The sequence below is a fragment of the Ischnura elegans genome, chromosome 6 (assembly GCF_921293095.1).
Source record: "Ischnura elegans chromosome 6, ioIscEleg1.1, whole genome shotgun sequence".
In the NCBI taxonomy this organism is placed as follows: Eukaryota; Metazoa; Arthropoda; class Insecta; order Odonata; family Coenagrionidae; genus Ischnura; species Ischnura elegans.
Genome location: NC_060251.1, coordinates 102255001 through 102272999, shown reverse-complemented (window position 1 = coordinate 102272999; position 17999 = coordinate 102255001). Strand labels below are relative to the sequence as shown.

Sequence of the window (17999 nt, the reverse complement as noted above, 5' to 3'; positions counted from 1 at the left end):
ATAAATATTTCTGAGCCAATGAGGCACTACGAAGCCGGTCCTTACAATGATGATATTATTAGAGCAGTAGTTTGCTTCTGAGGGATTTTTAACGGCCATTTCTGAGGAACTGCTTACGTATACCTACTTTTAAACTGCTTTGAGCTACATCCATGCAGGAGTTCTCACGAATCCTCGCGACAAAATATCTTGTACCGGAATCTAAACATGCACCTCTGACTTTCCGGGCCGACGCGCATACCACTTTTCCCTACACCACCCATGATTCTTTACATCCACGGAAAAATTTCGTGGACCGCAAGGACATGATAACAACTGGAGTGGACACGTGTAAAAAATTCTTTAAAAAATGTTTCCAGACAGGGCGAAGTGCTCATTTCACCGCACAGGAGCTTATGTGCGTTTAAGACTCACTCCCTGATCCTCCACAAGTAAAGATTCTTCCCTGCCATTTGAACCGAGTAATAAACGCCGATATGAATACGTTCTCGCCCGCTGAGGGGGTGGGGGGGGGGCCTGCTCCCATACCTACCCGGAAAAGTCCTGCGGCTTTTTCTGATCACTTTGCCAGCCCTTAGAATTTTTTTAGCCGTTTGTTCGGTAAGGATCGTTTTTTGGGTGATATCTACTTTTAGCTTGATTAAAAATAGTTAGAAAATTTCGTCTTTCAACAATTTTTCCTATAGTTTCAGACGATTTTAGAGGGGGTCGATTCAATGACTTGATGTCGTATCTCGTCCCGTTCAACCCTAACATTTGTATGTGTGAATCAGCCAGAGGTCGGAAGTGGGTTTTATAGTAAATAAGACACCTCAGCTTTACAATGAGTTCGACTTGCCATGAATTCAACACAAGGTTCTTAACTCTAAGAACCTTGAATTCAACGTAAGATCTGAGCAAATTTTGCGCGCGCTTTAAAAAATTTAAATTTCGCATATTTTGTCCTGACTCTTTCTAATACGTCATCAATTACGTAATTCTATGCCTTATTTATTAACAAGACGTATTTATTGACAGAGCTACCTTAACATGCGCTTAGGCTCTTTGAACTGATTCCTCAGGTAGAAATGATGCCGATTCAACGCAGGACGGAACTCGCTTTACGATCGGACGGATTTATATTGTGGGTCAAATGCAAACGAAACTGAGTAAATGCAAGCCGCAATCGTGAAAACACAATAGAAAACCGATCTGCCGAAGATTCTCATTGAAATTCTATCGGTTTCCAGTCACTTAGACACATCGCCGGCATCCAAGGGCTACTGGTCACCCCTCGCGGAGAATTTCGATAGCAATCTCATTGTTCGGATATCAGATGGATTCGTATTCTCACACCAAGCGTGTACCAACGGCACAAAGAAGTATTGTGAGATCGACAGAGGAGATAAAACGCATTTGATTTTCGATTAGGAAACTTCGCCTGAAAAAGGGGAGGAATAGGAAGATCTTAATTTTCATCCAGCTTATAGCATCTTGAGTCGAAGAATTACAGCCCAGCAAGTCTTATAAATCAGGCTTATTACTTCACTCAAACAGTAAAGTAACTCAAAGGTTGGTTAGGGCTCGCTTGAAATTCCCTCTCTTCTTCCACCAAGTTTAGCACTCTCTTTCATTTTCCTCTGTTCATCTTATTATCTCCTTTCTCCTCCAAACCCACATGTAGAATGCCTTCTCTCATTCTCCAGCCTCAGTGCCATAGTTTCTGCACCATAAAAATTTGATGTTACAGCACAAATGCACAATTTAATGATCAGTATGCCGGAGTGATGCATTCATTCAATTAATCAATGTGACCACTAAGAGAATATTGAGTATTGAAAATTTACAGTGCATTAATGTCCAATTATATCACGAATTATCACTGTCAGATCATCAAGTCTATGACAATATACAACTCCCCAATCATTAAGATTATTGGAATATCAGAAGCCCATTCCATTGTCACTATTGCAGCATAATATTACTGACGTTCATGAGGCCAATATTTAAAATGGCTACGTGGATAGTAAGGAAAATCTAGAGGAAAAACAGAATTTTGCTGCTATTAGTTACCAACCAGAAGAGGTAAATTATACTCAAAACCACATTGCTCACAACCAGCAATAGGGAACAAATATAAGGTATTCATTACTATGCATAAAATATTGTGATAAGATACGTTACTGAGATAAGTTGATCAAGGATTTTTTTATATAAAACACTAGAAATAAAGATACAATTACAATACAATCACTGGATCGTGTTTATTGATGCATGTGATACACAGCACCCAATGCTGCCCATTTATCACTTAAAATGACATACTATTGCTCCCAAGCACTAGAGGTATCATTATGTACTAAAAAGATATATGTAGAGTGTGCTCTTGATAAAAGGAGGTAGATGTTTTTCATAGAACCAGCACCAATGACTCAAGTTGTGCACAGTCACCATGCATCAACAATATATAATTTATAAAAATACTTTTTTGGCTGGAGAAATACATTTAACACTCCCAAGATAAAACTTAGAAGCAAGAAACATTTCCATAAAAAAGAATAGGACAATTCTAGGCTGAATATAGCACTCAGTGCATAATCAGTTTCCTTTCAAAATATAGAAAAATTTATATTTGTATAGCATGTGTATTACTCATGCGCATATTGCTAATGTATAACTTTTGTAGATATTAACTGATGTAATTATAATCATTTCATGTTTTTTGGGGTATATAACAGCCTTATCACTTAAGCTTATGAATTCTTCTGTGGAACTTTAATGGTTATGGTCTTGATCTCAAGATATTCTTTCAAACCATCTTCACCCCTGAAAAAGAATGACAAATGTAAAAATTAGAAATTATTCCCAAAGATGAACTAGGAGCATAAGACTTAATGAGTACAGAATATTCCTGCTTTACCCCAAGTTCATCACCCAGCAAGCACAACATAATTACTAAAGGAAAAATTATAGGCGGAGAAGGGCAAGCAGCTTAATAAGGTCATAAATAAAAAAATTCACACACGAACTTTCCTGCCAAAAGAGGTACTACTTCCGATTACTAAGTTATGAAATAGATTACTGAATTTCTCAAAATACTTACAATCCAGCCTCATTCAGAGATTTAAAAAAATACTTTCATGCTTTCCTTCACAGCAAAGTTTAAAACTTACTTCAAGACTCAAGAAAAAGCAATGGTGATAGGTGAACTGATTGTAGATGGATTATTGTTGCCTCATACTTTCAGTTCCCCTCACCCACAGTCTTAAGAAAGCATGGACCCCATTTGTTCTGTATTTTTTCTAAATACCAGGAACAATAAAGTCCATTCTTCAATGAGATGGCCGGTGATGGGAAACAACATTGACAAAAATAATGTGATGAAGCAATCAGAGGGGCTAGCAAAATATTGTTGACATTTTTTTCAAGTTCCTAATCAATTCATGAAAACAATAATTTTCAAGGGACTACATTACCTACTGTGACACACAATAAATGATTATAGCCTAAATCACACAATCACTTTTTCCATCCCTTTCTAAGCATATCCACAGCAATTATTTGAAAAATCTCTTCAAAAATGATAATTTGATGCAACCATTTTCAGGGATACCTTCAGAGACGGACCTTCTAATATTTTATACATCACGGAGCACATGCTGTTTTCTGTACATGAAAACTTTACTGTGCCAATTAGAGCTAAAAGATCACGTAGAGATATTGAAACACCATGCCCAGCTTTCAGGAAGGAGGAGCTGTAAAAATAGGGGGGATTCCTAAAAGACCATATGATGCATCAGCTTAATGTCATCACCAGATTTCACAAGTGAAAACTAATTATCTCTCATGTTATTTGGAAGCATCAAACTTTGAACAGCACCATTTCTACAGCACAGGCATTTCAAAAAATTGTAGCCTTAGGTTAAATTCTAAACTCTAAAATAATCCCTTTCATTATATGTATCTGTTCCAATAGTTAATTCTCCTGATGTAAGAAACTTTCTCTTCCATCAGCTGTAAATTAAGTCATTCTATTTTTGCAAAATTTATACAGTGAGAATAGATGAAAAAGTTCAAAAAATTAACAAGAAAAATAAAGTACACTTACATCTCTCGACCATGCCCAGATTCTTTGAAACCACCAAATGGAGCCTGCACCACCACAGCATTATAGCAATTGACCCTGAATAAAATTAGGGAAAAATTAATCTAAATACTTATTTAATTATATTATATCTATTGTGCTCTAAAACCAATCTTTACAATAAAAAATATGGATAATACTTCACAATTTGGCCATAGCCAAAATATTTTAAGTGATATTAAGACAGTGTAAGCCATAACTCTGTTTTGAAAATAACTTACCACACAGAGCCAGCATTTACTGATTGAGCAAAGGTAAGAGCAGTATCCAAGTCTTTTGTGATAACACCAGAGGCAAGGCCATAATTGGTAGCATTAGATCTCTCAATCACTTCCTCTAAGGTTTTAAATTTAAAGATTTGCTGCACCGGTCCAAAAATCTGCAAGGAGAAAAAAATTATAGAAAAATTCCACACACACAAACATCATATGATAGGGAATACATTACATGTATGTGGGCAAACATTAACTAACGCACTTTAAAATATTCAAAAAACAGAAGTTCATTCGTGCAAACCACATGCTTAAACTCTTGAAAAACAGATGTAGGCAAATACTAGGACATGACCAATACAGATGTAATGCATCTAAAACTGTTTTTACATCTGATAAAATTCTTCAAATACCTCATAACTGATAGTTATATGGGTACATATGCACCAAGATACCACTATACGATTATACTGTATTTCTCCGAATATAGTCACCCCCCCAATTTGGACGCTTGAGTTTCAGGAAAAAAAATGGGTTTGAATGTAGTCCCTCCTTTATTTTTACCATAGACATTTTGGAAATAAAAGGGGGGACTATATTCAGATAAATACAGTATTTGGCAGGTCCTATTTTAGAAGAAGTTTTGCTGGGTCAAAGCAATGGGAATGAGGATGCATTCATCTATGATTGAACCTTTTGGGAAAAGCTACTTCCATAATGACCCAGCAACAACTCATCATGGAGATTTGAGACATGAGATTATTCAGGCAACTCCTCATTCCCATATCCTTTTCCCTAATTTCTTTCTCCCATTTACTTAGCTCTACTACATTAATGTTCGTTCCCCATATATTTTTTAGTTTAATGTTATTCTATCATACAACCCTGCCACTCAATGATTTATTAGCGTGACAAGACAACACACAGATACATTTAATTAAAATACAAGGAATAAAATTACATGCTATCAACCAATTTGTAAAATAGGTATTCTGGTAGTTTTCAAGACAAATGCTACATAATTCTACACCAATTGGATAGTAATTTCAAGCATTAAATTTCTAGTTTGATATCTACTCCATTAGTGTAAATTTTAAAATATTCTCATTTTCTAAGAAAAATGGGATGCTGCACTTGAACAATTGAACCTACTTTCCAAGCAAGCATGTACCATAGCATCCATAACTACTGCAGGCATTGACTAAAGACAAAAACTAGGCCCGACAGACATAAGCAATGAGTGACGCAGTTGGTTGAATGTTACAAATGTTTTACCTATAGTTCTGCTCTCATTTTCCAAAATTCAGATTATCTGAATATCCTCTTTCTGATATTGTTCAGGCAACCTAAATAGGTAATCTTAATGTTGTTCTCCTACCTCTTCCTTGGCAATCCTCATATTGTCTTTGACATTTGAGAATACAGTGGGCTTGATAAAGTAGCCATCTCCAGAGCAAGCTTCCCCACCACATTCCACGACAGCCCCCTCTTTCTTGCCACTTTCAATCAAATCAAGGATCTTCTTATACTGGATTTCATCGATCTGCAAAGAATATTATTTAATTCTGAAAATCCTCAATACTCTTGAATGGCAGAAAAAATCTTAAATCACAAATAATTGATCATTTCTACTAACTTCATATCCATGACAAGAAACTAGAACAATATTGGTTACACTAGTACGTAAATTATGAAGTTAGAAGTTTTGTATGAACAGTTATGAGAAATCAACACAACTACAATGGTACACAAAGCAAACAGACAGCAAGAACTTCTGGTATGCTGAGTTGAAATAAAAAAGAATTTTCCACTATGCATCACATTTCACTGAAAATAGCCCCCCCTCATTTTTGAGGCTAGACTCAAGGGAAAAAAAAATCTCCATTTCACGGATAAAATAAAATTGGAATAAATACCCAATTGAGAGAACTTTTTTAAGAACCATGCAAATTTTCAATTTAAAATTCTAGATTTGGAAAAAATTCAACTTGTACATAATTTAATTCAAGCATGGTACTTATACATAGAAATAATTACGAGTTGATGCATGCTGACAATTCCAGGGAAAATGAACGCTGATAAGAAACATGGCTATTTACTTTACTGACAGAAGATGTACATACTTTCAGGAATGAGAGAGGAACAAATAATTATCTCAATATAAATGGATGTTTTTCATAAAAAATAATTTCCATACCTGTGGTCCCTGTACAGTTCCTTCAGCAAAGGGATCTCCAACCTTGCGAGCAGCAGCTACTTCTTTTGCCTTCTTCACAAAGGCATCGTAGATTCCTTCCTGGACAAATGTCCTTGTTCCAGCACAACAGCACTGACCCATGTTTACAAACACGGCGTTGGCACAGAGACTTACAGCTTCATCCACTGAAATACAATAAATTAAATGTATTTTAAGGAAATGTTATGCACATCGATGTATTCAAATGACTTAGAGGGGATAATGTGTAAATATAAGACTACTTAGGCAATCAAAAGAGTGAATTTCTCACATTTAAGTTTCTTTTAAAATGGAATGAAAATATTTTGACAGACCAATCATGGGAATTGCAATTGTAACTTATATTATGCCTAAATAATATCCATGACTGTAAAGGATCAGTCTGGTCTAAAATATTAGATAGCATATGATTTGACACTTGATTCAGGAAAAAATTATTTAATGGTGTCATTGTAGCATATTCATATGCCACCTCACGTTTCATGGTAATAAGCACCAAATTACAGTCTTAAAATATAAGATTGTTTAAAGACTATAGCTTACCATCAGCATCATTGAAGACTACAAGTGGGCTCTTTCCTCCCAACTCAAGGGAAACCCTCTTCAGATTGGATGTCCCTGACTGAGTCTGAATAAGGTGACCAATTTCAGTGGAGCCAGTGAAGGCAACTTTGTCCACATCCATGTGAGAGGCCAATGCAGCACCGGCTGTTGGTCCGTATCCAGGTACAACGTTAATAACACCAGCTGGGAAGCCAGCCTGCAGACAAAGAATAATTTTTCTCAGGTGATCAAATGGTTACTCCACAATATATACATATGTAGGAAATAGAAGGATCCCACACTAATAAAACTTGGATACACATAGAATGCGGTCATAACACCTATTAAATTAAGCTTTTTGAAAACTAAAACAATAGCATATTTTACATGGATGAAAGTATATACGTATATATTTTTCCATAAATTACAAAATAGAAATACCATAGTCAGAAAATGTTTAATTTAAATAATTTGTAAGCAGACACTTTTCAAAATTATGGAAAAGCTTAGCACTGCTTTGTCTTGGTGAAAGGAAAGTATGTTAACACTGCATTTTTGACAAAAAACTTAATTGCATTGAAAAAAGGCATTAAATGTATATAGACCTCCAACCAGGATTAATTAGATAGATATCTTTAAATTTCCTTTACACAAATCTCATTGAATACATATTCACCAGACCCTAAATAAGATCTACTACTACATGACATGTAGAAAGACTTGGGACAATATCCTTAAGAAAGGCTTGAAGAAGTGGACAATATGATTTTTTAAACACATAACAAATATACTGGAGAAGTACTATCATCAAGTCTTCAATCAAAAAATATTTCAACCCTTTAATAACCATACTGGCTTGGGAAAAAACTCAAGTGCTTGGCATGCCCACACCAGCACGCAAATACTAAAGGGTTCAAATTAAACTTGACAGGAAGAACAACCACTGACCATTTAAATCTGGCAGCAAATGGCTTACCGCATTCAATGCGGGCCTGATTTTCATGAACGCCCTCAGAATCGGCCGATAAAATAAGAAAGAAAAATAAGGAGAGGTTTTGCGCCATAACTCCCGTTCAAATACTGCTATTTACAAATGGCAAACACTGGTCAAAAGAGTGAAGCTTGCTGAAGGCCATGCACACGATCGAAAGACTCAGAAATGGATATTAGTCATGTGCAGAGGCAGAGAAAGGCCCTGTCCAACCGGCAGAGCACGTCAATTGACATGCTACCTATCTCGGCTTGGACTGGACCACTAATTGACGTACTCCACGCTGAATGTGTTAACAGGAGACATATTCAAATGACCACAAGAAAAAGAAATAGAATGCATAAGCTAAATTCACCTCTTTGGCAAGTGAGGCCATGTATAGGGCAGTCAATGGTGTCTGCTCAGCCGGTTTGAGCACAACAGTGCAACCAGTGCTGAGTGCAGGAGCCCACTTCCATGCAAGCATGAGGAGAGGGTAGTTCCATGGAATTATGGCACCAACAACACCCACAGGCTGCACACGAGTCATCGTCATGAAGTTACCATCTGCAGATCAACAACAAAAAAATCATCACATCAAATTAGTTTCCTCTACTAGTCTTAAATTATTCGTGCTTTTGATTTTCAGAAATATCGTGACAAAAGTTAATTAAATTTCTGAAAATAGAAAAAAGACTGCTTATCAAAAATTCATTCCTTGTTTGAAGCATATCTCCATGATGTTACCTTTGCACTCTAATGAAAATACAAATAATGAATAAGGACATCTTGAAATTTTTATTTGGGAAATTTCTCACATACATGAATAATTAATCCATTAAAATCTCCTAGTTCTAAAAATTCTAAAATATGAACTGATTTGAAGGTGCTATAGAAGTGGTGAAGGAAAACAAGCAGTCTTGCCTTAGGTCTTTCTTCTTTACAAGAGAAGACATCATATCAAAAAAGCTATGTACCAAGTGAAGCTTACTTTGACACCACCTTTGATCTCCTCACTGTCCAAACTTAAAAATCCTAAGTCAGCCAATATTGACTCATACACACTTATACCACTGAACACTGCAACATTCTGAACACATTAATTTAAAAGAATAGAACACTCCACATACCAGCAGGAATGGTCTTCCCATGAATTTTGTCACACCATCCAGCATAATACCTAATAGCATGGGCTGAATATTTCAGGTCCATAAATGCATCAGTATAAGGCTTGCCATTGTCAAGCGTCTCTAAACTTGCTAGGTAATCAGCATCGCGGTCCATGAGAGATGCAAGCTAAAGCAAAATGACCAGTGTTACAGAATGGAGAAAACTCATTACAGAACTAAATATTTTGGAGTCTAAACTATTACAATTCGATTGCGCTTCGCACATTTTTTTCACACACATTTACACTGGTAAGGAACAGAAAACAAAGGCAATTACAAAATATCTAAAGAGTACCTCAGGAAATGACTTGAGGTGGTTTAGCCTCATTTTTACATGAAAGGCTAAGTTTGCAAATGGCTTTACCACTGCCTTATTTGTATGAAAATATATTGAATTCCCTCCTAATTACAGCTTTCACATTCACTACACTTCAACAACCACATACTTAACAAACAATAATTCCATTTTTGCCTCCGAGCCCCATGTTATTCCTCTGCTCTGAGGATACCAGACACGTTAAGCTATTCATTTAACTACCTCATACTCAAAAATATTAAGTATTAGTTAAATTAGATAAAAGTAAATGAGATCACACTACAGGTGATTATCTAGCACCATGGTTTTCAACAGAATAGAACACTTCACATATGAACATATGAAAAGAACACTCCCTTCTCAATGACCAGTTACAATCAAATTAACTCTAAAGATTTAATTTTATTGCAACTGGTAATTAAGAAGGAATAATGCAGCCAAATACAACTTTGTAAAGCATTAACACAGTTTATGATAATTTAATGAATTTCACACTCTCCTATCACACTCAGCTCACCTTGAGCATCATAGCACCTCTAGCAGATGCATCCATTGTCCTCCATGGAGACCCAAGTTTAAAAGCATTGCGAGCAGCTGCAACAGCTAAGTCAATGTCAGCCTGGAAATTCAAGAGACCAGTGGATAATGCTTAAGAATACAGAAAGATTAGAATTTTAAGTAATAAAGAATGTATTAAAAAATTTGCAGATAGTAAGATTTACAATGCATGAATTTATCAAAAACAATAAAGAAAAAAGAGGTGAAAATTTATTAACACCAGATACCTTATCTCCTTCAGAAACATCGGTTATTTTCTTCCCTGTAGATGGGTTAAAAGTTGGGAAAGTCTTCCCACTGACTGCGTTGACAAATTCATTATTGATGAAAAGCTGGAAAAAGCAGATGCATTATGAGTGGACACATAAATGACTACACTTATGATAAACATACCAACTACTCACTAATTCTATGCATGTCTCACAGTACAAAAGTGACAATTTTAGGTTACATGGAGTTCTATGAGGAGAGTACAGAACTATACCTCGTTTTTGGCTTGAAAATAAGTGTGACCCCATGGAAAATTCCTAGCAATGAATTTCTTTTTGCAATAATTCCATTGACTTCAACTACACAGGCTAATAACTGAGCAGCCAGCCATAAAGTTTTTTTAACAACCTGATGAGTACATAGACCTGATAAAACTTGGGTGGTCTCTGCATGAAAGTCAGTTTTGGGCACGGGCAAATCTACTTTGAAGTAGAACCACAACATGGGGTTTAGGTGAAAATGCCATTCTTTCCAGGGACTTCACACAGTCCAAAGTGCTTTGCCTCCCCTACAAAGTTCCCCCCACCACTTTCCCTCCTTTTGCTGGTGTTCCCCGCAAAATTTGAACTGGACTGTAACATTTCACATCTGATAATGGCAACTAAGAGGTGAAATATGGTATCTATAGCAAAATTCTGAGGACAAATCACAGTTCTCCACCCAATTTTATAATAGAATTATGCAAGGAATGACAGATGACAGTCTGTATGAGTGAGTTTGACATATTGTGTGTAATATAATATGGTATTTGGTAGAGGCAACTCACACCCGAGGTTGTAGAAATTGACATTAACATACTTATAACAATAGGTGCTATGGGGACCCAAGTTTTGCATCCCATCCGATGGATTGAGAATCTTCTATATTATTTCTACTGTATAGATACCTTTTTCTCAACTTATACGCAGCCAAACTCTACAAAAGAGGTACCAAAATGCAGAGAATTTATCAGAGAACATGCGACGGCATATCTTACTTCCTAAATATTGCTATTGTTTCCTAAAATTGGTTTTTAAATAATTTAGAAAAAAAACAAAAACTGGTAAATATTCCTGATGTTAACGGCGCACAAACTGATACATATTTGTTCATTTGCAACAATATCTCGCATTCTTTAAATAACTTTTATCAAAATGCAGCTGATTCCACATTCAAGTCTCCTGTTGATACATAAGTATGAGTCATCATGGGCGTTTAACAGAGGATAGTGTAATTATTTCCAATGTTGTGTTTAAAGAGGTCCTCTTACCTTAATTTGTACATGAACATTCCAATTAAATTTGTGCATAAGACCCTGCCTTTTTTTTCTACATTTTAAAATTAGAAAAATGCCTATCCCTCTGTGGACCTGCATTGAAAAGAGCGGGGGAAGCCCGCTGGGAGCGGGTGCAGCACGCTCGTCATACTTGAATTGCCCTCCATAGAGCACTCACACAGAGACCAGCCATTCTTTGAAAAATCTCTCTCACCTCACCATGAACCCGGACCCTCTGGGAGAAGCCAACATTATAGCCACCACACCAATCTTATTCCAGTTTAACATTTCTGATAGCAAGAGAGGCTAATGAATCAAACTACCTAATTCCTAGTTCTAACACTAAGCGGGGAGCTGAAAAAATTATTCAAGGTAATGAACCACGACGTACCTATATTATTAGGGAACTTATCTACTATCTTTTCAGAGCATCTAATACCTTCCACCAAGCTCTTCTTTAGTACATACCTACCCATTTCAAAAGGAAAGGAAGTTCAATGTCACTCTACCTTGCCTACTGTATTGATGTCTGGTCTCCATGTATTCAATTAAGTCTTCCTTGATCACTCCCTTCCACCTAATAGAATTAATAATAATTTTTGGGGAAGTTATTTTGCTATCGTGAGATTCTTTAAAATTCTTGCGATAACAAGGAACATGAATTCTGTCGGATTCAGACTGTCATCAGTTCTCTGAATGCAGTGCTCATTAAGCGAGCATCAATTAATTTTACAACTTTAATTTATCTCAATCTACTCTTAGGCTCAAGAAAATTTTGTTATACAACCATAAACAGAAAGAAATGAAAATTTGCCAGTAAGGTCCTGTAGCTTCACTTCAAGGCTCACATCAGTCTCATTCTGCTCTTGAAACACCCGGCCTAATTCACCAGTACCATTGAGTGTATGTCTTTTTGTACTTCTTGCATCAATGACCTGTAAGAGGAATCCTAGCACTTTGTTTACGAATGAGTACCTATAGATAATTCGGACTAACTTTTCCTAAAAAAATGAAATAAATTAGGTAGAGTTAAGTACTTCACCTAAATTCCATTTGTTTATTTCACCTTCCTTTCAACTAACTTAATCATACTGAGAGGCAGATAAGCACAGTGTATGACTTAGGGACAACAGTTGATTTATCTATCACTCCTTATCTGCCATCTGTTTTTGGGAGAGAGCTCGCACAATACAAGCATTCGAGAAGGAAAGTGTTCAGTATAAGGATAGTAGAAGAACTTCATTTTTCTCACATAAAAGCCACATAATATATGAGAGTATAAGTAATGTATAAGTCTGTCTGGGTCCCAGCATTATATACAATTTCAGTCACAAGGAATTTCTGCATAACAAGGAAAATGCATATTTTATCGACTAAAACATTTTGGAGAATTACTCATTCTAATGGTATCAATTTATATGCCATAATCTACAAGTAAAGATGGTTTCCAAATACTTAACAGGAAAAACCAAGACTTAGAGAGGAGGAAAGGAAGAAATAACGGACAAAATTTCATGCACTAAGTAAATCTGTACAACCGACCAAGGCATACGAACACTGGCTGAAAAAATTAAACCACAAAATCAGCAATGTAATGCTACGGTTTAAGGATAATTCAAACAGGAGGTACTGTGAAAGAAAAGAAAGTACTATCTTCGAAGAGGAAATGTTTTCTTACTGAACAACGATAACGTGATAAACATGCAGCAGGAGATGTTAATTAGTGGCCTTGAACACTGCTACTGTGACGGCCGCGCCAGAAAATATTTCATAGACTCCTTAGAATGCCTCCAACTCCTATTGTCTTTTACATTAACAAGTAAGTACCATATTAACCAGGAAACCTATGCCAAGAATGCAATTTAGACGTGATAGAAGTCATATAAAATATGTAGAAGTCTTAGAGGGGCAGAAAGTCGAATACTTTAACCGTGGCACTAGTTGCCATCCGGTTACTTCAAACTTGTTTAACTTTTAACTTGTTAAAGTTGAAACAGAATCACAAATATCTGACTAGCGAACTCTCTGACAAACGGATAATTTCACGCAAGGTGTTGCAACGCTGATCCTCTGCAATCACGACCAAAACTAAAAACCTAGCAAGAAAACTGCGGATTCTTAAAGCGTGAGCATAGCAACACGGCATTTCTGCCTTCGAACAGCAGTTTGCAGACATTAATACAGTTTAACTTCCTCTGCGTTACGGGAAAGGAAAGAAAAAGATAGGGCTTTTCAAATACGTAAGAAACTTAAAAGAAGGATGATTTCATGGTGACATTCGGAACTCGCTAAAATGGGGATACTTTTTGATAACTTTCTACAATACCCTGTTTAAATAAGTAAAAAATGCGCAAATGCATTGGTATCCTCATTGATTCTTCAGAAAGGAACAGCCAATTAGACCACACATAAATAAGTGAAGTACAATGATATGGAAATACAACCCCGGCATCAACAAAACCATTACAAGAAGTTGACGAAGTAGCGATGAGAAAAATTTACCTGGGTGTACTTGATCTCGGGGTTTCGGATGGGCATGGTGATGGATCAATTGATAATCAAGTTGACTTGGCAGCCGGCTTGCGCGGTCGTGAAAGAAGAAGAGAAGAGAACCCAGTAGGCGTGAGCGACGATTTTATTGCCTAAACCCCGCGATAGGGATCTCGGATTTTGTGTGCTGTCAGCGCACTCTGCCGAGTTCAAAACAAAGATGTTTGTCGATTTCCCGCGTCCCCGCGTCTACTAAACAAATGTTAACTTTTCACTTGCACTGCAATCTGAGTTTGCGCTGGGTACGCTTATAATTATCTTATACGGATGAATTTCAGCGGAATTTTAGTGTAGTACTGTCTACGGTGGGTTCCCTTTCTTCTCATTTGAAATTGCCGTTGTGAGTTTTAATATTTGCCAAATTTTCTCATTTGTAGTAGTCCGATATTTATTGTATCGCTCAGATAAGCTATGAGTCCTATGTTTTTTAATTAGTGGGTAATTTAATTTAATTAGAAATAGTTTCTCTTAGCTGCCAACTAAAATGTTAGATATAAGCCCATGGCCCTTATTATAAGCCTATTGCGTTGACCTGGGCTGCTATTCTGGATGGAATAGCATTATGCTATTCTTCATTATTGCAACCGATGTTGCTATAATATAGCGTATTGCAACGCCTATGCTATTTGGTATTACGAACGGTTGCAATTCGTGTTTTTACTACACCGGAAGACGTAATTCTCAGAATAGCATAGGCCCGTAGCAATTCACTATTCTGAACGGCGAATTGCAACCGGTAGGCTTGCTATAATATTACGCGGTCTTCGATGCCGAGCACGGTCTTAGAATATGAGAAGGTCTGGACACTCTCCGTTCAGGCATGGTCATTTAATGAAGCCGTTTCCCGTTGAGGCCGGTAGGGGCGCCACCTATCCTGAAGGGCAAGTTTCCTACGTATCTGTATACGATACTTCAGTAATTATGAACTAATTTATGGCAAAAATGAATATAAACTCATCGACAATGGTTACTAGTTAACAAGTTCATATGCACTTAACATCTTATAGCGAAAAATACCAAGAAATCGTTCTCATACGTGAGTATTAATCAAATGGAAGGCGTTGGATTTCAGCTTCGTCTGCTTCCATACCTTTGTAAAATCAGTTACAGCCATAACGAAAGATTGTCAGCAGTTAAAACCTTATGTAGTGAGGAAAGGAATATTTAAGGAAATAATTATTTATAGCTATCTTGTGGTAAACGTTAATATAAGTTGTCATAGAAGCTACGTACGCACCATTGCCTCCGAGCCCATCGGCATGTTTCCACGGCCTTATAAGAATATAGATGTTATTCCTTGCTTTCAAACACTATTAACAAATATAATATCAGAAACGCAAACGGCTTCTTACCAAGGCCGAAGTGAAATACTTCTTATGAAGTGACGTGTGTTAATGTTTTTAATCTCCTGAGTCTCGATCAAGTGATAATAATAATGGCAGGGCACAGCAAACCTAAAAAATGATTCTATCCTAGGGACGTTTTGCGGGTATAGAATAGGCATATTTAATCGTTGAACGGGGTGAATAATTTCCGGAAGTACCATTATTACCGTTAAAGGCTATTTTATAACGATGCTTGCCTATACTCACCAAAGGAATAATTTGAGATTTAAGGAAGTAAAATACCATATGAAAGATAAGAACGAAAGAGCTTTTGCAAATAATTTCCGAATAAACTTCCACGAAAACAGTGCAATGGATATAATCCGAGGGATTCGCGGATGTCTGATCACTTTCAGGTGCTGGAAAATCTGAAATATTATCCCTCGCCCAAAAATAAGATGAGTAGTACGACAGCAGGGGTGCCGACTTACAAAAAATATTGGGGGGGGGCCCAAACCGAGGACCTTGCCCCGGTAAATTTTATAAGTTGTGAAATTTAAGTTTTTTTAAGCATTTTAGAAGAGCCATATGATCAACATTAGAACCCTGATCACTCGAATCTCGATATCTGGATACTCCGGGGAAAATTGACTAGCCTGACACATTTTTTCCTCACGTCTGTTACGAATTTTTGGGGGGGCTCGGGCCCCCTCAGGCCCCATGGAGTTGGCGCCACTGTACGACAGAAACCACAGGCTAATACTGCTAATACGCGGTAAATGTACTTTTAATGAGAGTTGCACGCACCATCGATAACGGCTGCATTAAAAGAAATCATCGAAAGAGGTATTAAGAATGAAAACGATTCACATTTTTCCAACTTATATAATGTACACACACATCAAATCTACATTTCCAGAATGATTACACAATGCTATTGAAACTGAGATTATTTATACAATCAATGCAAGGTAATGTCATGAAAAATTAATTTTAAGTACTCACAATTTAACATTTCTATTAATTCTTTCTATTACTAATTTCTATTTCTAATTACCAATCATTCTAAGAGATTCAATTTAGTAGGAGAGAATGATGAATAATTGATGAAAGCCGTCGCACATCTTGCATTTTCTCAGTGTTACTTCATTCCTGCACTGTGAATGACATTGGCCACTGGAACAGCAGAACCTGTAATTTAAAATATGTATAAATTTTGGAGCTTTAGCACACCAAAAAAAGGAATCGTACAGCTATTTCATCGCTTCTCAGGGTCCTTGGGGACTCTTAAAAGCGAAATCCCCGAAGTCTTGTGGCCATAACCAGTGGTGCAACGCGGTACCACACACGTCCACGGCATTTTCCTTTTTTCAGTAAATCCGCGATATATATCCACGAAATATTAATGTAGAACAATAAGGAAATAATGCAGAAGACTAACATTCGAAAATAAATGAAAACTAAATCTTAATCAATTACAAAAATGACTATTTCCACTCACCTGTAGTATGCGCTCAACAATACGGAAATTAACTTACCCGCTAATTCTTGCCCTCCAGAATACGTGGCGCCGCCCCGGCAAACGTGCGGCAGGTTGAGGAAACGACTTCAATAAAAGACCATGGGTTCCCAATGGAGTGGGATAGGAAGTGTCATGGGGCTGGGTTAAAGTAACATAATCAAGCATTGAAAAATGGAATAATAGCCAAAAATAAAATGTTATCTGCTTTATTTTAATTAAATAATAGTAGCATAAGTGATGAATATTTAACTAGTTAAGTGAATTGGTTAGAAATTAACATTCGAGCTTAATATATGAAGCTCAAGCTTGCTTCATCGACAGTACGAAAACAATAACAATTAATGCAAAGAATTACTACGATTAGCCCAAATTTTCCGTGTTTTATTCATATTTACAACTCATAATTTTATTTCATCACTTGACTTGCTACTAAAAATATCCTCAATGTAGGCTATCAGGTCGATTCTTGAAAATTTTCAAGCTTGTGTGAACACACTAACTCGCCAAATATAATAACAGTTATAGCTTTCAATGAAAACCATATATTACCATAATAATACCATATACTTTGATCAGCCGTTCATTTCCTCAATTGGACAGTATATACAAAAACATGCAACGAGTCGAAATTATTTTCCCCACTATACGCTACCTTCTACAATTAAAACTTAAAATTTACAAACTTATAACACGGGCAGTCGACTTGAATTACTTGCTTGAAAACAAAGGATTTCTCCGAACACCAATAAAGTTTCCGAACAAATATGATTCGCCACAAACGTTTAATGGAATATCCATGTATACATCATTAATGCAATATATATCATGTGGAATTCAATACAAATTGTTTCCTCCATAGGCAAGTAAGTTATTCACACAATTAAGTTTCAGTATATCGGCACAGTTCAGGGTCTATCAAAAATTTCAGTGAGCATATTAAAATCAGCTGA

The 17999-nt window shown here is 36.5% G+C and overlaps 1 protein-coding gene across 1 annotated transcript; it reads right to left on the bottom strand.

Annotated features, from left to right (window-relative positions):
- Positions 1-2218: 2218 nt before the first annotated feature.
- On the bottom strand, positions 2219-14317 carry LOC124161275 (aldehyde dehydrogenase X, mitochondrial-like). The gene is made up of 11 exons (XM_046537565.1): positions 14155-14317; positions 10355-10459; positions 10087-10188; positions 9215-9380; positions 8461-8651; positions 7115-7331; positions 6533-6717; positions 5714-5878; positions 4345-4502; positions 4088-4162; positions 2219-2805 (listed from the first exon to the last, which is right to left on the bottom strand). The coding sequence occupies exons 1-11, from the start codon at positions 14188-14190 to the stop codon at positions 2733-2735; spliced, it is 1473 nt and encodes a 490-aa protein (XP_046393521.1). The 5' UTR covers positions 14191-14317; the 3' UTR covers positions 2219-2732.
- Between the last annotated feature and the right edge of the window lie 3682 nt (positions 14318-17999).